The sequence below is a fragment of the Stenella coeruleoalba genome (assembly GCF_951394435.1).
Source record: "Stenella coeruleoalba genome assembly, chromosome: 16".
NCBI classification, from domain to species: Eukaryota; Metazoa; Chordata; class Mammalia; order Artiodactyla; family Delphinidae; genus Stenella; species Stenella coeruleoalba.
The window spans coordinates 60,530,247-60,548,452 of NC_137162.1; the positions used below are offsets into that span (position 1 = coordinate 60,530,247).

General features: G+C 53.0%; 1 protein-coding gene across 1 annotated transcript in view; it reads right to left on the reverse strand.

The window, feature by feature from the left end:
- The window catches only part of LOC307175651 (cadherin-23), a 33,646-nt gene that overhangs the window by 4,203 nt on the left and 11,237 nt on the right, over positions 1 to 18,206 (reverse strand). The window contains exons 8-23 of the mRNA XM_079900972.1: positions 17,952 to 18,155; positions 15,979 to 16,437; positions 12,120 to 12,236; positions 10,656 to 10,880; positions 9,941 to 10,110; positions 9,580 to 9,717; positions 8,468 to 8,587; positions 6,742 to 6,919; positions 6,381 to 6,592; positions 4,187 to 4,378; positions 3,903 to 4,016; positions 3,022 to 3,151; positions 2,669 to 2,920; positions 2,428 to 2,589; positions 827 to 1,083; positions 381 to 478 (exon numbers count right to left, since the gene is read on the reverse strand). Coding sequence (XP_079757098.1) covers positions 381 to 478; positions 827 to 1,083; positions 2,428 to 2,589; positions 2,669 to 2,920; positions 3,022 to 3,151; positions 3,903 to 4,016; positions 4,187 to 4,378; positions 6,381 to 6,592; positions 6,742 to 6,919; positions 8,468 to 8,587; positions 9,580 to 9,717; positions 9,941 to 10,110; positions 10,656 to 10,880; positions 12,120 to 12,236; positions 15,979 to 16,437; positions 17,952 to 18,155 — 3,028 coding nt within the window. The remainder of the gene's footprint in view (positions 1 to 380; positions 479 to 826; positions 1,084 to 2,427; positions 2,590 to 2,668; positions 2,921 to 3,021; positions 3,152 to 3,902; positions 4,017 to 4,186; positions 4,379 to 6,380; positions 6,593 to 6,741; positions 6,920 to 8,467; positions 8,588 to 9,579; positions 9,718 to 9,940; positions 10,111 to 10,655; positions 10,881 to 12,119; positions 12,237 to 15,978; positions 16,438 to 17,951; positions 18,156 to 18,206) is intronic.

Below are 18,206 nucleotides of genomic sequence, written 5' to 3' on the forward strand. Positions count from 1 at the left end.
GTTCCCCGAGAGCCCGTCCCACTCAGGCCAGCCTGCCCCCACATTCACCCCCGACCAAGCCTTGCAAGATTAAGGCGCACCCAGCTCGGATAGCTCTGTATCTTACAGGGTTCACCATCCCTTCACACAAGCTCCTGTCTGCTGCTCACAGTTGCTGTAATACTCCCATTTCACACATGGGGAGGGTAAGGCTCCGGCGGGTGGAGCTCTGCTCATACACCCAGACCGTGTTCTCTCCACCCGCCCTGCCCACGTCTGGGGTAGAGCCCCCATACAGCAGGCCTGATGGCGTCATCCGTGCCTCCTTAGTGGGTCCCCTCTCCGACTTCTAGGGCAGGGAGGCAGACCGAAAGACAGGCTGTGCACAGACGCCCACCCACCGGTCCACGTCCAGGATACGGTTGGTTTCGCGGTTCACCACGTGGATAAGCAGCTCTGTCTGTGCGAAGTTCACCCGACCCTTCGTGTCCACGTGGAACTAGGCGAGAAGGGGCATCATGGGGTGTGTGGCAGGAGCGAGGGATGGGATGGGCGCCTCTTCTAACAGCCTCTCCTGCCCTACCCTGCCAGTAAACCCAACCCTACTGGATGCTCACCAGGGGCCAAGCTTGATGCCAGTCACTGAACCAGGCACTACTATTAGCTCCCATTTTACAGATGAGGAAACTGAGACCCAGAGACCCGGAAGGACTTTCCCAAGGCCATGCATCTAGGAAATGACTGATCCCCTTCATACCCCTGACCTCTCTGCAATGCCCTGTCCCTGCGGCCTGGTCCCCCTTCTCCCTCCACTGCCCCACACCCCAACCCTTCTCCTGCAGGGTACCTGCACGTCATCGGTGTTGACAATGGCACCAGTGATGTTGGAGAGCAGGCGGATGAACTCCTCCTCGAAGCCACGCACACGGTCGGGGATCTCATTAATGACGATCTTGACCCGCTGGTCATCCCTCAGGATGTAGATGCCAATGATGGCTGTGTCATTGTGACCTGCCAGGTCTCGGGCCACAATGTCCACTACAAAGTAGCCAGGGCTGTAGGCCATGAAGAGATCGAAGGTGCGCAGGATGCCATCCACACTCCCTGTAGGGAAAGCCCGGGGGTGGTGCACTTTTTCTGGAGAATTCTAAGTTTTTATCTAAACGTGCTGCATATTAAAACACAACTTGGACAAGTTTGGGACTCTGCTGCCCCATGCTGGGATGCTACAGAACGCTTCTGAGTTCCCTCAGTATCACCTCTCTGTCTCTTACACATACGCGTGTGCTTCGTAATTCCACAGCCACAGCTGAGAGATGACCAGCAGTGGTACAGCATAGTCTGCTCTTAAAAGGCAGTAGACCTGGGTTCAAAATCTGCCACTTTCTAGCTTTGTGACCTTTAGCAAGCCTCTCTATGCTTATTAAGGTTAAGAGCAGTGCGAACTCAGAGGACAAAGGGATGGTGTCTAGTTGTGTGACCGGGGGTGGCAGCTCATGAACTAGACTACAAAGGGTGGCTAGCGGGAGCATATCTGAAGGCAGAGTTGGAGGTCAGAGTGGTATTCCAGGAGGTGAAGGCCACGGGAGGACGGCGTGGAGCAGGCTGAAGCCATGGTGAGCAGGTCAGCCTGGGTGGGCGCAGTGCACTCAAGGGTAGTGAGGGGCTGTGAAACCAGAAAGAGGGATTAGCAGGAAGACCTGGGGAGCTTTGAAAGCCAGGCCAAGGAGGCTGGATTGATTGCTGTGGGCAGAGAAGAGCAGGGAAGGGGCTGGAGCTGGAGGTATGGTAATGTGACACCCACTGGGACACCTTCTAGAACACCTTCTAGAACCTAACAAAGAGACGCTCAGCTATCCACACAGGCAGATTCACAAGCAAACATGCATACTTCTACGTACAAGTGTGCTTTGTACACCTGGGGAGAATTCTGGCTCCCCAGTGCCTACCTAGCGCAATGCCTGATGCAGGCGAGGGTGAGGTGCACAAATGGAAAGATGGGTGGATCTATGGAAAGGAGAATGGGAGGATGGATGGACGGACGGACGGACAAATGGGTAGATGGGTGGGCAGATGGATGAATGAGAGGATGGATGGATGGGTGGACAGATAGATGAATAGGTGGGTGGACTGATGGATTGTTCAGTGGGATGGGTGGGTGGGTGGATGGATGAGGAGATGGGAAGAAGAAGAGAAGAAAGTGGGTGGGTAGATGTAGAGATGGATAGGTGGATTAGAGAATAGATCGAAAGATAGGTGGACGAATAAAAGGATTAACAGATAATGGCTGGCTGGCTGTCTGGCTGAAGGATGGATGAATGGATGGATGGGTGGGCGAATGGAAGGACTGACACAGCTGGTTGGCTGGCCGGCCACCTATACCCTGGGGTAACCCTACAGACCATATCTCCTCCAGACGATAGTCCATGAAGTGGCTGGAGCCCCTACCCATCGTGAAGACCTGGCCCACATCCTCAGAGTCATTGGCAAAGGCCCGGAAGTAGTGGATGGCCAGGATGCTGTAGAAGACGAGGCTGTTGTTGCCAATATCTGCATCCAGGGCCAGCACTTGGATCAACTCTGAGCCCATTTTAGCGTCGGTGGCCACTCCTGCAGGAACGGGCAAGCGGGTGTAAGCGGCAGAGCAGAGGCCATCCCCCACCCCAGGCCCAGGCTCTGGTCCCTGCACCTGCAGTGTACTCAGCCTTGGTGAAGCGTGGTGGCTGGTCGTTGATGTCCTCCAGCACGACACGCACTTCCTGCAGGGTGAGGTCAGTGACCAGGTCCAGGGCTAGGGAGTGCCCCCGGGGAGGTGTCCAGCTGCGATTGCTTGAGGCCTTGACGATGAAGGAGAAGACAGCTTCGCGCTCCCTGTCCAGGTCCCGCAGCACCAGCAGACGCCCGTCGGGCTGCAGCTGGAAGTTCTTCTCTTCGTCGCCGGCTGAGGGGGGGACCATGGCACAGCGTGAGGGGCAGGGCGGGGGCATATTTGGGTCATCTCCAGCCCCAGGGTAGGTAGGCACTAGCCCCGTCAGGCCTCACCTGCGATGAAGTAGTACACGATGGCGTTGGGGCCCTCGTCTGCGTCCACAGCGCCTGTCACGTTGCCCACGAGGGTGCCACGTGGTGAGTGCTCGGGAACTGTCATCAACTGGTACTGGGGGCTGCCTTTCTGCAGGGGGAGAGGGAGGTCGTGGGAGGCCAAGGGAAGGCCTGAGCTCCTGGCTCCTGCCAGAGGGCCCTAGGCAGTGTTTTTGTGGGTGCTGAGGGAATTTTTTGCCCAGGCCTTGTGGGGCGAGAGAAATTGCTGTAACCTCAAGGGAGCAAGGGCTGGGCTGGAGACACTCCAGCTCTGCCCTCAGGGAGTGTCACCCGTGGCATCCGCCATGAGGGCAGGGCTGAGCTTGGCACGTTCTCTGAAGTCTCCCAGCACTTAGATGGATGTTTGAATGAGGAGGGCATGAGCTTGAGCGTGCTCGCTCTCTGTCTCTCTCACACACACGCACGCACGCACGCACACGGTCTCCAGGGAACATTACATCCTAGGTGCACGCAAGAAGAAAAAACCACCAAGTTAGAGAGTCTGAGTCCACGTGAAGAGGTTCAGCCCCAGCTCGCTAAAGCAGAACTGATTTTCAGGCTTCTTGTGTGAGCGCGTATACAAACATGGGAACACCAGCTCCACGAGTCAGGCATTTTTGTCAGCTTTTTTGGCTTTTTTTTTTTTTTTTTTTTTGGTCTGCTTTTTTGACTGCTGGATAATGCCTTGACCTAGTAGCTGCTCAATAAATATTCTGTGAAGTGCTGTGCAGTTTCCACGTGTAACCACGTGTGTCTACGGCACAGTGTGCACAGGAAAGTGTGTGCTTGCAGGCAGGTGAGTCCCTGTGTGGGTGACCAGTGCAGGGGATGGGTGAGCTCACCGGAGGCCTCACGAAGAGGGGTTCGTTGTCATCGATGTCCTCCAGGGCCACCAGCAGTGGCTGCATAGTCTCATAAGGCACCGGCTGGCCCAAGTCGCTGGCCACCAGGATGAGCTGGGGGGCGGAGAAGTGCAGTCAGAGGAAGAGACGAAGGGCCCCAGGCAGGCATCCCCAGAGGACAGGTCACTACCCTCGCAGACATTCTAGGTGGGGACATTGTGGTCCTGTGCCCAGAGCAGTCTCTTCTTTGGCCCCGCCCCTCATGCCATGCCCCACCCCCTTACACTGTACACTGCCTGCTTCTCTCTGTCCAGGCGCTGCGCGGTCTGGATGAGCCCACTGACTGGGTCGATGGTGAAGTACTCCCAGTCCCGGTTGCCTGTTGTCTTCAGGAAGCTGTAGCGCACGGCCCCATTGAGGCCCTCGTCCTCGTCTGTGGCATAGACCTCGTACACGTTGGAGCGCAGTGGGATCTCCTGCAGGGGGCACAGGAGGGAGGCTCCTGGGGCATCTTGAGAGAATCCCAGCTCCCAGACCCGATGGAGCTCTTGTTCTTTCTCCTCCCCTAGCAGAATGTCCTCGCCACCTTTCAGCATCCTTAGGAAACGCCTGTCTGCTTGGCTGGACTCTCCTGGAGTCTGAGCATCTGCTAGAACATCCCTTCACCCCACCCCCAGCTAAGGCCACTGCCCACTGAAAGTCCAGCCTGGGATCCACCATGCTGCAGACTCTCTCAGGGCGACACCCTTCCGGGGGCTATCCCATCCCTCCGATCCCACTGCATGCTGAGGTTTAGAAGACAGAAGGGGAATCCCAAAGCTGAGGCCACAGCCACCCTGTGTTCCCAGGTCTGTCTTGCTCTCTTCTACCCCAATCACAGAAGTTCTAGGTATCCCCAAACAACACCATCCACCCAACGGGGTACCTGAAAATGGGGGGCATGCAGGTAGGGTGACATGGTATGACATGGTGGCTAGAGACTGGACACGTGCATGCTAATCTGTTACTAAATCACCACGTGACCTAGACATGTCGCTTCACCTCTCTCTGCCTCAGCCTCCCGAGTTCGAGTTAAGTCTGAGATATCAAAAAACCCAATTTACGTCAGACATTGACCCATGAAAAGGCTGCCAAGGGCACAAGAAAAAAACAAGTTTCTTTGCTTTTAGTTCAAAAATGATCAGCTCAGCATGGTTTCACTGTTTACCTCATTGATCACGACAATCAGAAACTCCAAATGGCAGTCACATCTAATTGACAGAAAGTGGGATGACAGACATAATTCCTTAACAAATGCTGGTTGTTTGGAAGACATGAACCTTTCAAAATAGGGACCCCTTGAAGGGAAAAAACTTAGTAAAAGGGGGGGCTTTGGTGTGCAAAAGAACTAGATTATTATTAATTGATACCCTGCCTCACGCTACAAAAAAAGATTTGAGGCAGCTTACGAGAATGCATACACAACAATAAGAGTAAATAAGTTAAAAAAAAATCAGGGTAAAGAAAAACCATGGTTGGCAGGAAGATGGAAACTGAGGGATGGGAGATAAGGCGTGTGTGCTAAGTCCCTGCAACATCATTCACGGTGGGCTGACCACTATGAGCTCCCTAGTGGGCAAAGCAAAGAGGGCCACTGCATCATTGCAGTAGACACAGGAAAGGGCAAATCACAAGGTAAAAGCATAGAGTTTCCTAGAGCTCAGCCCTGGGAGAAATTTCTCTTGTGGGACCTCAAAGAGGAGATAGAGTGACAGCAAGGACTTAACACTGACATTCTGAGATGTGGAGACATGCTGAAGTTTGGGGAGCAAAGAACAAGTGGGAGACACCCCAAGTATTCTACCAAGGAGCATTTTGGGCTTGGGTGCTGAGAGGAAGGAGGGGAAGGGCAGGAGTCAAAGGAGTACTTCCCCATCTTTACAAGACAACTGAGAGCAAGGCATGAAAGAAGAATTGGAGGTGGTCAGAAGCTCAGCCACTTCCCCTTGTTTCTTATTTTGATGCACATCCTCAAGTCCCAGGCTGTCTCCACACTGGTATCAGCAGGAACAACAGACGGACGGAAGGGGCTATGTGTTTATTTTGAGACAAGTGTAGGGGAAGTGACTTGCGGGGAGACTGTCCTTCTTGCAGACGTTTAGGAGCAAGAGATGGGGCATCTACTATTATAAGTCCCACTTTGCAGATGAAAAAACAGACTCAGAGAAGTCACTTGCTCAAGGTCATTTGGCTGGTAAGCGATAGAGTCTGATGTGAATCCAAGAGCCTTTGCTGGCCCAGCCCTTCTTACTAACGACTGTTCAATACTGCCCTGTGTGGCACTGAGCTGGCCCGTTCCCTACTCTGGCCTCAGTTTCCCTGCTTTTGCAGTGGGGGCCCCTTTACCCTCTCAGGCTGCAGGATGACTGCAGGATGGAGAAGCGGGCTGAATACTGGAAGGGGGTGTAGGTAGCAGGAGGCCCCGGGGGTCAGCAGTACCTCTTTGATGTGGAGGATGGTGCCATTGGGTGGGCGCACGAAGACGGGGCGGTTGTCGTTGACGTCGATGACCTCCACCAGGAGCATGGCGGTGCCCCAGAGTGGGGGCTGTCCGCCATCCGTGGCCACCACGGTCAGGTTGAACCTCTCGTAGGACTTCAGTGGCCGCTTTGTGGTCACCAGGCCCGAGTCCATGTCCACGTGGAAGGCCTCTGGCAGGTGGGGGCAGGAGAGCAGGGCATGGCTCCAACTGAGACCTCCTTCCCATCCTTCCTCCTATTACGCCTGGCCTGGGGCTGCAGGAAGGCAGCCTGCCCCTCCCACCCCCTGAGGCATCCTTGGTGGGGAGCAGGCTACGTACCCACGCCCGGGCCCTCGAGGGAGTAGGCCAGCTCCGCATTGGAGCCCTCATCCTGGTCGGTGGCCATCATGGTGATGACGGAGGTGCCCGCTGGCTCATTCTCATACACGCTCGTGCTGAACTGGGGCTTGGAGAACTGTGGCCGGCAGTCATTGATGTCCAACACCTGGATTACCACCTGGAGGGGAGGGTGAGCTCAAAGGTCAGGAGCACATTGGGGGCTGCTTCCGGTGACCCGGTCACACAGGATTAAGCCGAGGTGGACAGTGCCCACTGTTTAGTCTGACCCCAAACTATTGATTTAACCCCCTGACCCTCAGTTTCCTTAGGTGTACGTTGGGGACAATAGGATTTTCTCTCTCAGGGGCTTGTGAGGCTTGTCCGTGATGGTCTATGCGCAGTCCCTGGCCTGAGTAAATGCTCAGCAACTCGTACCGTGGTTAACAGGTCATCTGTGTCTGGGTCCTGAAGCGGGGACTCCTCCCCACATAGCTCCTACTCTGTCCTCTGTTCCTTCCCACAGTGGCCCCATATATCTGACTCTACTTTCTGGACGCCCCTCTTGACTGGGATTTGTGTCTGGCCTGGGACTGGGCTCTGTCTGCTGACCCCAGAGCCCAGGGCAGGTCCTGTGGATACACCAGGAGGCCCTTTTTCCCTGGCTGCTGTGGCCCTGCCTGGCTGCATCCGTAACAGAGCCCTTCACAGCCATGAACCCCTTTCAGGGCACAAAGCGCTTTCCCACCTCGCATCTCCTGGACTCACCGCCAGGCTGGGAGGGAGGCATCATCGTCACTGCCCCTGCCCTGCACTCCCTGCAGCTTTGACAACCGAGGCTCGGAGAGGTTACATGACAAATGCAGTGTACTCAGCTAGTGGAACCTTAGGCTTCTGACTACAAATACTGTGCTCTTCCCAATACCGCACGTGCCTCTGTGACAGGACAGAATGCAGGTATGTGCGAGCGCTCCCAGCTCGGTTGCCTACCTGCCAAAGAGAATTCTTCTTTGCCCACCCAGCTTCTCACCTCCCCACCCTTCAGGAGACTTGTCTTTGGATGGTTAGGTTATTGCTGAGAATTGGAAGAACTGAATACAGAAAGACAGGACTGGAAAGGGCAGAAAGAAGGGGGAGAAAGAAAGAGAAAGCAAAGTCTTGAGGTGTGGGACTCTGGATGGAAATGGGGACAGAGCCTAAAGGTGGGATGCTGGCCTCCCCAGAGCAACTGTGTGGACAGTAGACCTGGAATGGAAATGGGGTTGTGAATTTGATCCCTCATTAATGTTTTTTTTTTTTTTTGGCCTAAAATAAGGAATTTATTCTCTCACTGTTCTGAAGACCAAAGTTCCTCATTAATGTTAAGAGACATAAAGATAAATGCTTTATAATTATGTTTGGTTGCTGGACCGTGTTTCTTTCAATGGGACAGCATGGAGACACTGGGCCATGTGGAGCCCCAGCCTTTATTTGGGTTACACCCAGGTATGTTTAGCTGCCTTAGCAGGGGTTTGACACAAGAAGTTTCTCCTACAGAGTCCCCGTCTCCCTGAGCCACAGCCATCGTGAACCCCCAGCTAAGCTCTTGCCTCTCCTTCCTGCCACCGCACCTCTTGAGGGGCCAGGGTGGTTCTGTTCCTGCCCTGCAGCAGCCATGCTCTCAAGGCTTTGCCTACTGCCTCCACAATGGCAGTCCTTAGTGTCTCTGCTCCACGCAAGGGTCCCTCACCTGCACCGAATTTTCTCGACGGTTGCTGGCTACATCTCCAGGGTTATCTTTGGCCAAGGCAGTCAGGATGTAGTGAGCCTTCTCCTCCCGGTCCAGAGAGGACAGAACATAGATGTCACCCTAGTAGGGGGAGGGTGGAGTCAGGTCCTTCATCAATTCAACAGGTATTTATTGAGCATCTGCTATGTGCAGTCACCGTTCTGGGCTCTGGAGATATAGCACTGAAGAGACCACAGCCCCTGTGCCCCGTGCAGCTCTCATTCTAGTGGTTCTTCTTGTCCTTACTACCCCAGTTCACCTGGAGATGCGATGAATGGCCCAGGCTGGAGCTCACTACCTGGCCAGGTACAAAGTAGTACTCCATAAGTATTCACTGTTCATGGTGCCAGGCCAGGAGTGTGTTTTATTGTTCACACCAAGAGGAAGGAGAGAAACCCTGCTGAAAGGGCAGAGTGCAGGGGGATGTGGGCAGGCGGTGGGAGGGAGAGTCCAGCTCCAGCCCCACAGCTGGGGAAGGCCCTGCCTGGCCAGCCACCCCCGGGCCACAGGGCTCTCTCGCTGTACTGCAAGAGCAACTTTGAACCAATTTGCCGACATTTAAAATCATCACCCATTTTTCTCTTGAACTTCTGCATTCCTACAAGTCTGAGACCCATGGGAGCATGGGGGCTATGTCCATGGGTGCTTCTTCCCTCTCCCAGCACTGAGGATGGGGCCATGTATACAGTAGGTGCTCAAATACTGCTCCCACTTTCCGCAGAGCTTCCTATTTTTGACAGTTTCAAAAAGCAGTCGCATGGACTTGAATCAAGTCTTCCGGTCTGGTGGAGACACATCTCAGTTTTTGTCCCACAAGGGGCTAGTTCCAAAAGACTCTGGCCACTTCCTCCCATGTCTCCTGGGACAGAAAGGCCGCAGTCTACAGGATGTCTGGGACTCTGAGACCAGGGCTTGCCAACTTGGCTGAAAGACCTCTGAGGCTATAGATGTCCAGGTGGCAGGACCCAGAAACAGGGGGATGACTGTAATACTTTTGGTGGCTTCTCAGCCTGTGACCCTGGGCCCTTCCCACTCCCCACTCCCCAAACCCAGGCCCTCCGTTGCCCACTCACTGTGTCGGGGTTGATAGCAAACTTGCCCTCGCCGTCCACAAGGCTGTACTCAATGAGGGCGAAGTTGCCTGAGTCGGCATCAGTAGCAGTGACTCTCAGGATGACTGTGCCCACAGGAGCATCCTCAAAGATGGCTCCCTGGAGCCCAGTGGGCAGGGAGAAAGCATGGGCCATGGTCAGTCCTAGAGTCTCAGCCCTTGCCCGAGAAACTCACTGATGCAGACAACCCAGGGCATCAAGCTACTCATGGGTGGTCATTCCCACGGGACTTAAAGGCTGGCAGGGTGGGAGTGGGAGATGCCCAAAGGTGCCAAGGAACGGATGCAGGTCCCAGACCCAATTTGTTGGCCTGGCCACCCACCTGGTAGGAGAGTTGGTCAAAGATGGGGTTGTTGTCATTGATGTCTACAATCTCCAGGTAGACAGGAATCTCAGCTGCCCGGGGTGGGGACCCATTGTCTGAGGCCCTCACGGTAAAGTTGAGCCAGTGCACTTCCTCATAGTCCACCGTCCGATTGGCAATGACCTTGCCTAAGACACAGAGACACCCTCTGCCCTTTTGGCCACCCCTCACTCGTGGAAGCTCTCTGAAGTATGAAGAGAGGGATCTGGGGCTCTGAGGGACGAGTGTGGTCCCTTGAAGGAGGAGGGTAGCCAGGCAGCACTGCCCAGGCCAGGGGGCCGAGAATCACTGGCATCCAGCTGTTCTCCTATTCACAAGTCAAAGGCATGTACGCTAACACGCTGAGGACCTCCTCTGGGACAATTCCCTCTTGGGCTTCTTGCCCCCTGAGTGATACTAACTGTGGAGCTTGGATGGTAGGGAGGGTGATGGAGTATTCCAGGTTTCCAGCAGACACCGAAAGGGGCTTCCATCCCGACCCAGAGCTAGGCACTCTGTCCTTGCCTGTAGTTTGGGCGTCTGGGAGTGACTAGAATGTTAGCCATACTGGCTCTGGCCTAGCCCGCTGAGGGGCCCCAACTGGAGGGTGAGAAGCGAGCCACGGTCCCTCTCGGAGGCTAAGCAGGCACAGACACATGTTCCCCAACCCTCCTCTGGCGGATTTCCCACCTACCTGCTGAGGAGTCTTCCAGCTGGACATAGCCCGGGGGTATCAGGTCCAGCAGGCTGTAGGTGATCAGCCCATTGAGGCCCTTGTCGGGGTCCACGGCTGCCACGGCGATGAGCGTGGTGCCTGGGGTGGCCCCCTCCAGGACCCTCTCCGTGTAGTAGGTGATCCCGAAGGGCTTGAATTGGGGCGTGTTATCGTTGACGTCCAGGATGTTGACCGTCAGCTTGGCTGGGGTGGAGGCAGGGGGTGAGGGTGGCATGAATGGGCCCCAGTGTGGCTGGGCCAGGCCTTCCTAAGTCTGAGCCAAACCCAGAGGGGATGGCAGCATCTCACAGTCCCCCTGGGGCTCCCTAGAGCTTGCCCCAAGCCTCAGGTGGTGGCATGGCACGTGACCCTCGCCTCCGGTGTGGTCACTCACTCTTCCATTGGGAAAGGGGCTCGGGTTCTGCCAACTGGCTGGGTAACCCTGGTGGAACCCCTGGCCTTCGCTGTGCCTCAGTTTCCTAACCTGTCCCATGAGACGGGACTAAGATGATCTTTAAGACCCTTTTCATGATTCAGCCTTTTGTTTCCTCTCTGAGTTGTTCCCTCTATATAACCAGCCTGGGCCCTTTGCCTCTCTGAGCCTGGGACAAGGATTGGGTTGGCCAAAAAGTTCGTTCGGGTTTTTCTGTAAGATGCCACGGACAAGCCTGAATGAACTTTTTGGCCAACCCACAGGAGAAGACCAGGTCTGCCCTTCCTTCCTGAAAACTTGGGCCTCTGGGCTGTAAAGATAAGCCAGTATCTGCCAGGCCTATCTCCCCACCCCAGCAGCTGTCCTTGTCTCATGGCAGAGTCCACGTGAGGCCACCCCATCCCTACACCCTCCTCCCCACTCCCTGCTTGGCCCACACAAAATCCAGTGCCTCTGAGCAGCCCGTCCGGGCTCAGGCTGCAGGCGGGGTGGCCTGTGCCCAGCTGCAGAAGGCAGCATGCGTGCCCCTCTCTTCTCTGCCGTGGTGCCAGGGTGGTGTCTGTGGCCTCAATTCACCTTTCCTTGCTCTTTGCTTCCTCTGGCCTGACCAGGTGGCTTCTTTTCAGACCTGAAGTTCCTATCTCACATCCAACCACAACCTGCTTCCCAGTTCTGACAATGGGATTCCAACCTAAGTCTCTGTCAACCCATCCTTTTCTCAGTCCCCTTCCAGCCTCTACCAAGCCTTCTCCCTACTCTGAGCCTTTGGAGTTCAAGATCACACACAATTCTGGGCTTCTGGATCCCCCACTGCTGAGCTCTGCCTGACAGCTGGGACCCAGGGCCCCCCTCAGCCTCACTGTAGCTGCCACCTCCCCTCCACCCCTGCGGCCTGACGACTGGCAGCCCCGTAGCTGGGTCCCGCTGCTCCCCCCCGGGGCCAGGCCTGTGCCGGTTCTGGGCCTGTCTCTCTACGGGCTCACGTGGGAGATGCCTGTGGGGAGCCTTACCATTTGGCACACTGACGGAGAGCTCTGGTAGGTCGCTGGCATTGTCAATCACTGAGAGAGTGACCTCATAGGTGGCAACCAGTTCCCGGTTCAGGGGGGATTTCACCATTACAGACCCTGTAGACCAGACCAGGTCAGGTTCAGCCCAAGGGGAACCCCCTAAAATCTGGGCCTCCCAGGGGTGCTCCTGGCCAACCCTCCCAATCCCCACCAAGGGCAATGATCGCCAAAGGACCCAGGACTTGCCGGTCTCATCTTTGGCTGGGATGACACCACAGCCGTCTGCAAGCTGGGGGCACGTCACTCTGCCCCTCACTCACCGCTTACTAGCCGGGCAATTATTTAACCTCTCTACACCTCTGTTTCCTCATTTGTAAGATGAGGATAATTACAGTACCTACCACAGAGGGCTATTTGGAGGATTATAACAATTAACTGAATTTACATTTGTAAAGGGCTTAGAACAGTGCTTGGCACTTAGAAAAAGTGCTATGTAATTGCTTGTTTAAAAAATGCCTGTTGGGGGCTTCCCTGGTGGCGCAGTGGTTGAGAGTCCGCCTGCCGATGCAGGGGACACGGGTTCAGGCCCCGGCCCGGGAAGATCCCACATGCCGCGGAGCGGCTGGGCCCATGAGCCATGGCCACTGAGCCTGCGGGGTCTGGAGCCTGTGCTCCGAAATGGGAGAGGCCACGACAGTGAGAGGCCCGCATACCACAAACAAACAAACAAACAAACAAACAAACAAACAAACCCCCGCTTGTTGGAATTCCCTGGCTGTCCAGTGGTTAGGACTCCACGCTTCGTGGCCAAAAAAAAAAAGATGCTTGTATTCCACAACCATTGAACTTATGGTTAAAAATGGTTATGATGGTAAATTTTATATGTATTTTATCAAGATTAAAAAATGCTTGTATTCTAGGGAGATCAAGCATAAAGGAAGGTCAAGGCAGCTAAGAAGCCCTGAGGGGGTTCCCTGGAGGGGACAGTGGTGGCACAGCCTAGACAGTAAGGCCCACCCCTTTGTCTTGATTACGTGGGACATGACAGGGCTGGGCTGCCTGGGGCACCGTGAAAGGAGCACCGCCCTACAGCAGTACTAGCAAGGAGCTGTTTCCTTCTCTCCTACCCAACGCCTCCCCAAGCCCCTGCCTGCTCTCCAGAGGCTTGGGCTTGAACTGGACAGAACGAGTTTTGCCCATCTCAGCCTGGCTCTGTTGGGACCTCTCTTCTTCCTGCCAGTTTGAGGGCCTGGTGGCTCTTCTTCCCATTGGCCTCATCCTAGGGTGAAACCTCCTCTCTCTTTTCCTAGCTCCCTCTCAGGCGTTGGGGTGTCTGGGATTCCTGTCCCCCTGGCAGATCCCTCTGCTGAGCTCCTGTCCTCCTCGGGGCCCCAGCCAGGGGGCAGTCACTTACCCTGGGCCGCCGCCTCCTCCTCCTCCTCCTCCTCTTCCTACTCTCGCTCCCCGTCCCCCGAGGCTGGGGAGCGAGGATGGGGAGAGGGTGGCTGCATTCAGTCTGCAAAGGCTGAGCCACGGCCTTGGCCCAGGCCCCACGGGGTGGGAAGGGTGGTAGGGGTGCGGTGAGTATGGAGGAAGGCGATGGGGTGAAGCAGAGAAGAGATGAGGTGGGAGGTGACAGAGAATCAGAGCTCAAACCTGTGGGCCTGCCAGCCGTGAGGAAGAGAGAAGAGGGTCAACGTCAGTTAGTTCAGGGTGCAGAGGGGAGGGAGCAGAGTAGGGCGTGGGGGATGGAAGGGCTCAGAGCTGACCAGGGCTGTAGGTTTGGGAGGGATGGGGTGGACGGGAAGAGGCAGAGGGGCAGGAAGCCAGCGGAGCAAGTGGGAACCCAGTTGGAGAGGCACACTCAGAGGGCTGAGGCTCTGGCAGGAAGAAAGGAGAGAGAGGTGAGCAAGGGAGGGGGAGAGCATGAGGAAGAGGGGCAGAGAAGACACTGGAAAGGAAAACAGAAGAGAACAGAGTCAGTCGGAGGGAGGGAGGACAGAAAAAAATGGGCAACAGTACAGCATAAAGTTGGGCTGGGTCATGGAGTAGCTCTCCATGGTCCTGAGAAACCACTGCAGCAGGAATTTTGCTAACCTCACACATGACTAAGCTACCTAATTCCTCCTAGTGGCTCATGGTTTTCCTGTCTTCCTTTTTCCTTTTTCCTCAGAGGCATACTGAGTTAATCATACTCTCTGGTTCACTGCACACTATGGTCACGGGCACTGTTCTTGTTTTATGTATGTATCTATTCCCTTTTATTCTCCTACTCCTCTCCCCTTGGGCAACGTATTAAAGTGTATTTTTTATTTGAAGGTGTTCCCGAAAATCATGTATTGTTTTTGTGTATGTATTTTACATTTATGCGATGGGATTCTGGTATATATAACCCATTCTATTTCTTATTGTTTTCCGTAAGCACTTGTTTTTAAGGTCTACCCATGTTTCTCTGTGTGCATCTCATCTGTTGCTCCTAACAGCTTCCTGGTATCCCATGATGTGCACCCACCACATTTTACTCTCCAACATCCCAGTGATGGATGCCTTGGTTGCCTCCAAGTTCCTGTCACCAGTAACACTGCAGTGAACATCCTCAGATAGTCCCATTATCGACCTGAGTGTTTCCTTGTCACGTATACCCAGGAACAGGATTGCTGGGTCACGGGGTATGAGTGTACTTTGTGTTGGATTGCCGTCTAGATGTGAAATTAGTCAAAATTCCTACAGCAGCATAGGATGTCCCCACATTGTCACCAATACTCAATACTGTCCCGCATCCTAATGTCTGCTAATCACATACGGAAAACCAATATCTCACTGATGTTTCACTATGCATTTCTCTGAATAACAATGATTTTTAGCCTTTTTTCATAACCATGTTAGTTTTTCTGTCACTCCTCTGGGCCTTCCAAGAAGACACCTGTAAGTTTGTCCCATGTCCCCTCCTTAACTCCCCAAAGGAGCCAAAACACTGAGCTTTTGGAAAAATGGTAAAACCATCAAAATTATAATAAGCTGCGTAAGTCATGAAAGATAAGCCACAGTTCACTTTGTTTTGTGATAGTGTAAGAAAATCATTAAGGGTATACACACACATATGTAATATAGAAATATGTATGTGTGTATATATATCATATATATTTTTCTGTATTATATACATATATAGGAAACTTAGAGACAACTTAAATGGCCCGGATATATATGAAGAAAGTGTTCAACCACCCGGTTATTAAAGAAATGCATATTAAAACAAGATGCCGTGGCTTCCCTGGTGGCGCAGCGGTTGAGAGTCCGCCTGCCGATGCAGGGGACATGGGTTCGTGCCCCGGTCCGGGAATATCCCACATGCCACGGAGCGGCTGGGCCCGTGAGCCATGGCCACTGAGCCTGTGCGTCCGGAGCCTGTGTTCCGCAACGGGAGAGGCCACAGCAGTGAGAGGCCCGCGTACCGCAAAAAAAAAAAAAAAAAACAAAAAAAAACAAAAAAAAAACAAGATGCCATTTACCTATGAAATTACAAACACGAAAACTGTGTAATATGTAATGCCGTCAGGAGTGCGGTGACATGGGCACTCTCATATAATACTAGTAGAGTAAGAGAAGCAGACAGAGAGGGAGCTAGTCAAGGGAGAAGGAAGAAGAGAAGGCAGAGAGGGAAGGAGCCAGGGGAGAGACGGCAGAGAGAGGGAAGGATGTGCTGTCAATAGTGGGGAAACGAGAGGAGGAAGGAGCAGCTGAGGGAAAGGGAGGAACAGAGCAAGAGAACCGATAGAAGGAGGGTAAGGGAGAAAGCAGAGAGCCAGGAGGCTGGGGCAGGGAGTCAGGAGGAAGGCTGGAGGGGAGCAGGCCCTTGTACCTGTGTTGATATTCACGGCAAAGGCGTCCTCCTGGTCGGGCACCAGGCGGTCAGTGTCATCCTTGGCCACGATGCTGATGATGTGGTACGTCAGCTTAGGGTTGAGGTCACGGTCGATGGCGGTGACGTTGGCAATGACCGTGCCTGGCTCAGCTGACTCCAGCACGCTCACCGTCTGGATGGGGTTGAGGAACTCAGGGCGGGAGTCATTGATGTCATCGATAAGGATAGTGATGATGGCTGTGCCCGAGAGAGGGATGGTGCCCCGGTCGGTGGCCACCACTGTCAGCCTATAGGATTCCTGCTCCTCTCTGTCAATGGTGACATTGCCGACACGTATGACACCAGTCGCTGGGTGGATGGTGAAGCGGTCCTGAGCCCCAGCTTCTATTCGGTAGACGAGCTCCGCATTGAGGCCACTGTCCTCATCTGTGGCTGTGACCTGAAGGACTGAGAATCCTGTGGGGGTGGGAATGGGGAGCAGCTGAGCACAGTGGCTTCTTCTAAAAACACCACACCGAGATACTTTTCTTGGTGGTTCACAAGGGCCTCTTCCCACCGTAGCCTTGCCAGCATCTACCTTTGTTTTTATTGTTATATATAAAGCCTACTTTATTTTTAAATTATTTATTTTTAATTGAAGTATAGTTGATTTACAATGTTGTGTTAGTTTCAGGTGTACAGCAAAGTGATTCAGATATATATTTCGAGATACGTATACGTATATATATTCTTTTTCAGATTCTTTTACATCATAGGTTATTACAGGATATTGAATATAGGTCCTTGTTGTTTGTCTGTTTTACATAGTGGTGTGCATCTGTTCATCCCAAACTCCTAATTTATCCCTCCCCACCCCCGTTTTCCCCTTTGGTAACCACAAATTTGATTTCAAAATCTGTGAGTCTATTTTGATTTTGTAAATAAGTATCTATCTTTTATGCCTTTTGCATGTTTGCAATTTTCTAGGAAAATGGTATCCTATTTTATTTTGCATTCTTTGATTATTTGTGAGACCGAACAGTTTTTAATAATTTAATGATTAGTTGCATCTTCTCTTCTGCAAAGTGTTGGCCTTTGTCCTTTGCCCATTTTTGTCCATTTATATAAATTGTATAATTATGATAACTTGTGACAAATACCTTTTTTTTTTTCAGTTTGTTGTTTGCCTTTCGATACTGGTTATAATTAAATGATGTAAAGAAGTTTAAAATTCATATGCACCAAAATTTAGTATTTTTCCTTTTTGACGTTCTTCTGTTTCTTATATGTTTAGAACCTTCTTATCCCGAAATCAGATAAATAGTCACCCGAAGTGTCTTCTTTTATTTTTTAACGTTTTATACTCTTTTACAGCTCCTTTAGGATGTCTTTGGGTTTCTTTTTGGTGTCTGATATGGGGTGAGAATCTAGACTAAATAAGAAGAGATGTTTTGCACACGAAATAGTTTTCACTATTGGTTTCATTGTTTCCTTTATCGCATATTACATTCCTTATAATTTACCGGTATCTGTTGCTGGCCTACTTTGCCCCAGAGTCTTGTGTTCATATCACGTGGTTTTAAATACTGTAGTTTGGTAATATGTTATAAATATCTGGTAAGACAAATCTGGCTTTATTATACTTATTTTTCAAAATGTCCTTTTTCTTCCAGATGACCATTAGAATCAAATTTATCTCCCCAATCATGTTTGATTTTGATGGGAATCATGTTAATCCTATTTTGATTTTAAAACAGTCAGTTCTTCCATCCAGTAAAACGGACGGAACATACCTTAATAATCTCATTTTGCAGACAAGACGCTGTGGGTCCGAGAAGGGAGGTGAGGGGCACTTGGGTCTCCTGACTCCCTCTCCACCCACCCTGCTGCCCATCCTTCTCCCCGCTGGACGTGACTTCTGCCTCCAATCCCCACAGACCACCAGCCAGCTCCTGCCTGGGGGCTGGGGCCTGGGGCCTGCCCCTGCGTACCTGGTGGGCAGTTCTCCAGCAGGTGGACGGTGAGGGCGGCAGGGCTAAAGGTGGGCCAGTTGTCATTGTCATCCAGGATGGTGACGATCAGGTCGGCTGTGCCGTTGAGCAGCCCGATGTCCTCAGCCAGCAGCAGTAGCTCCAGGACGGGAGGTGAGAAGGCCTCCCGGTCAATGGTGACACCTGACCTCACCGTCACCACGCCTGGCACCCAGCGCCACCAGCCGGGGAGATACAAAGGAAAAGAGATGCAGT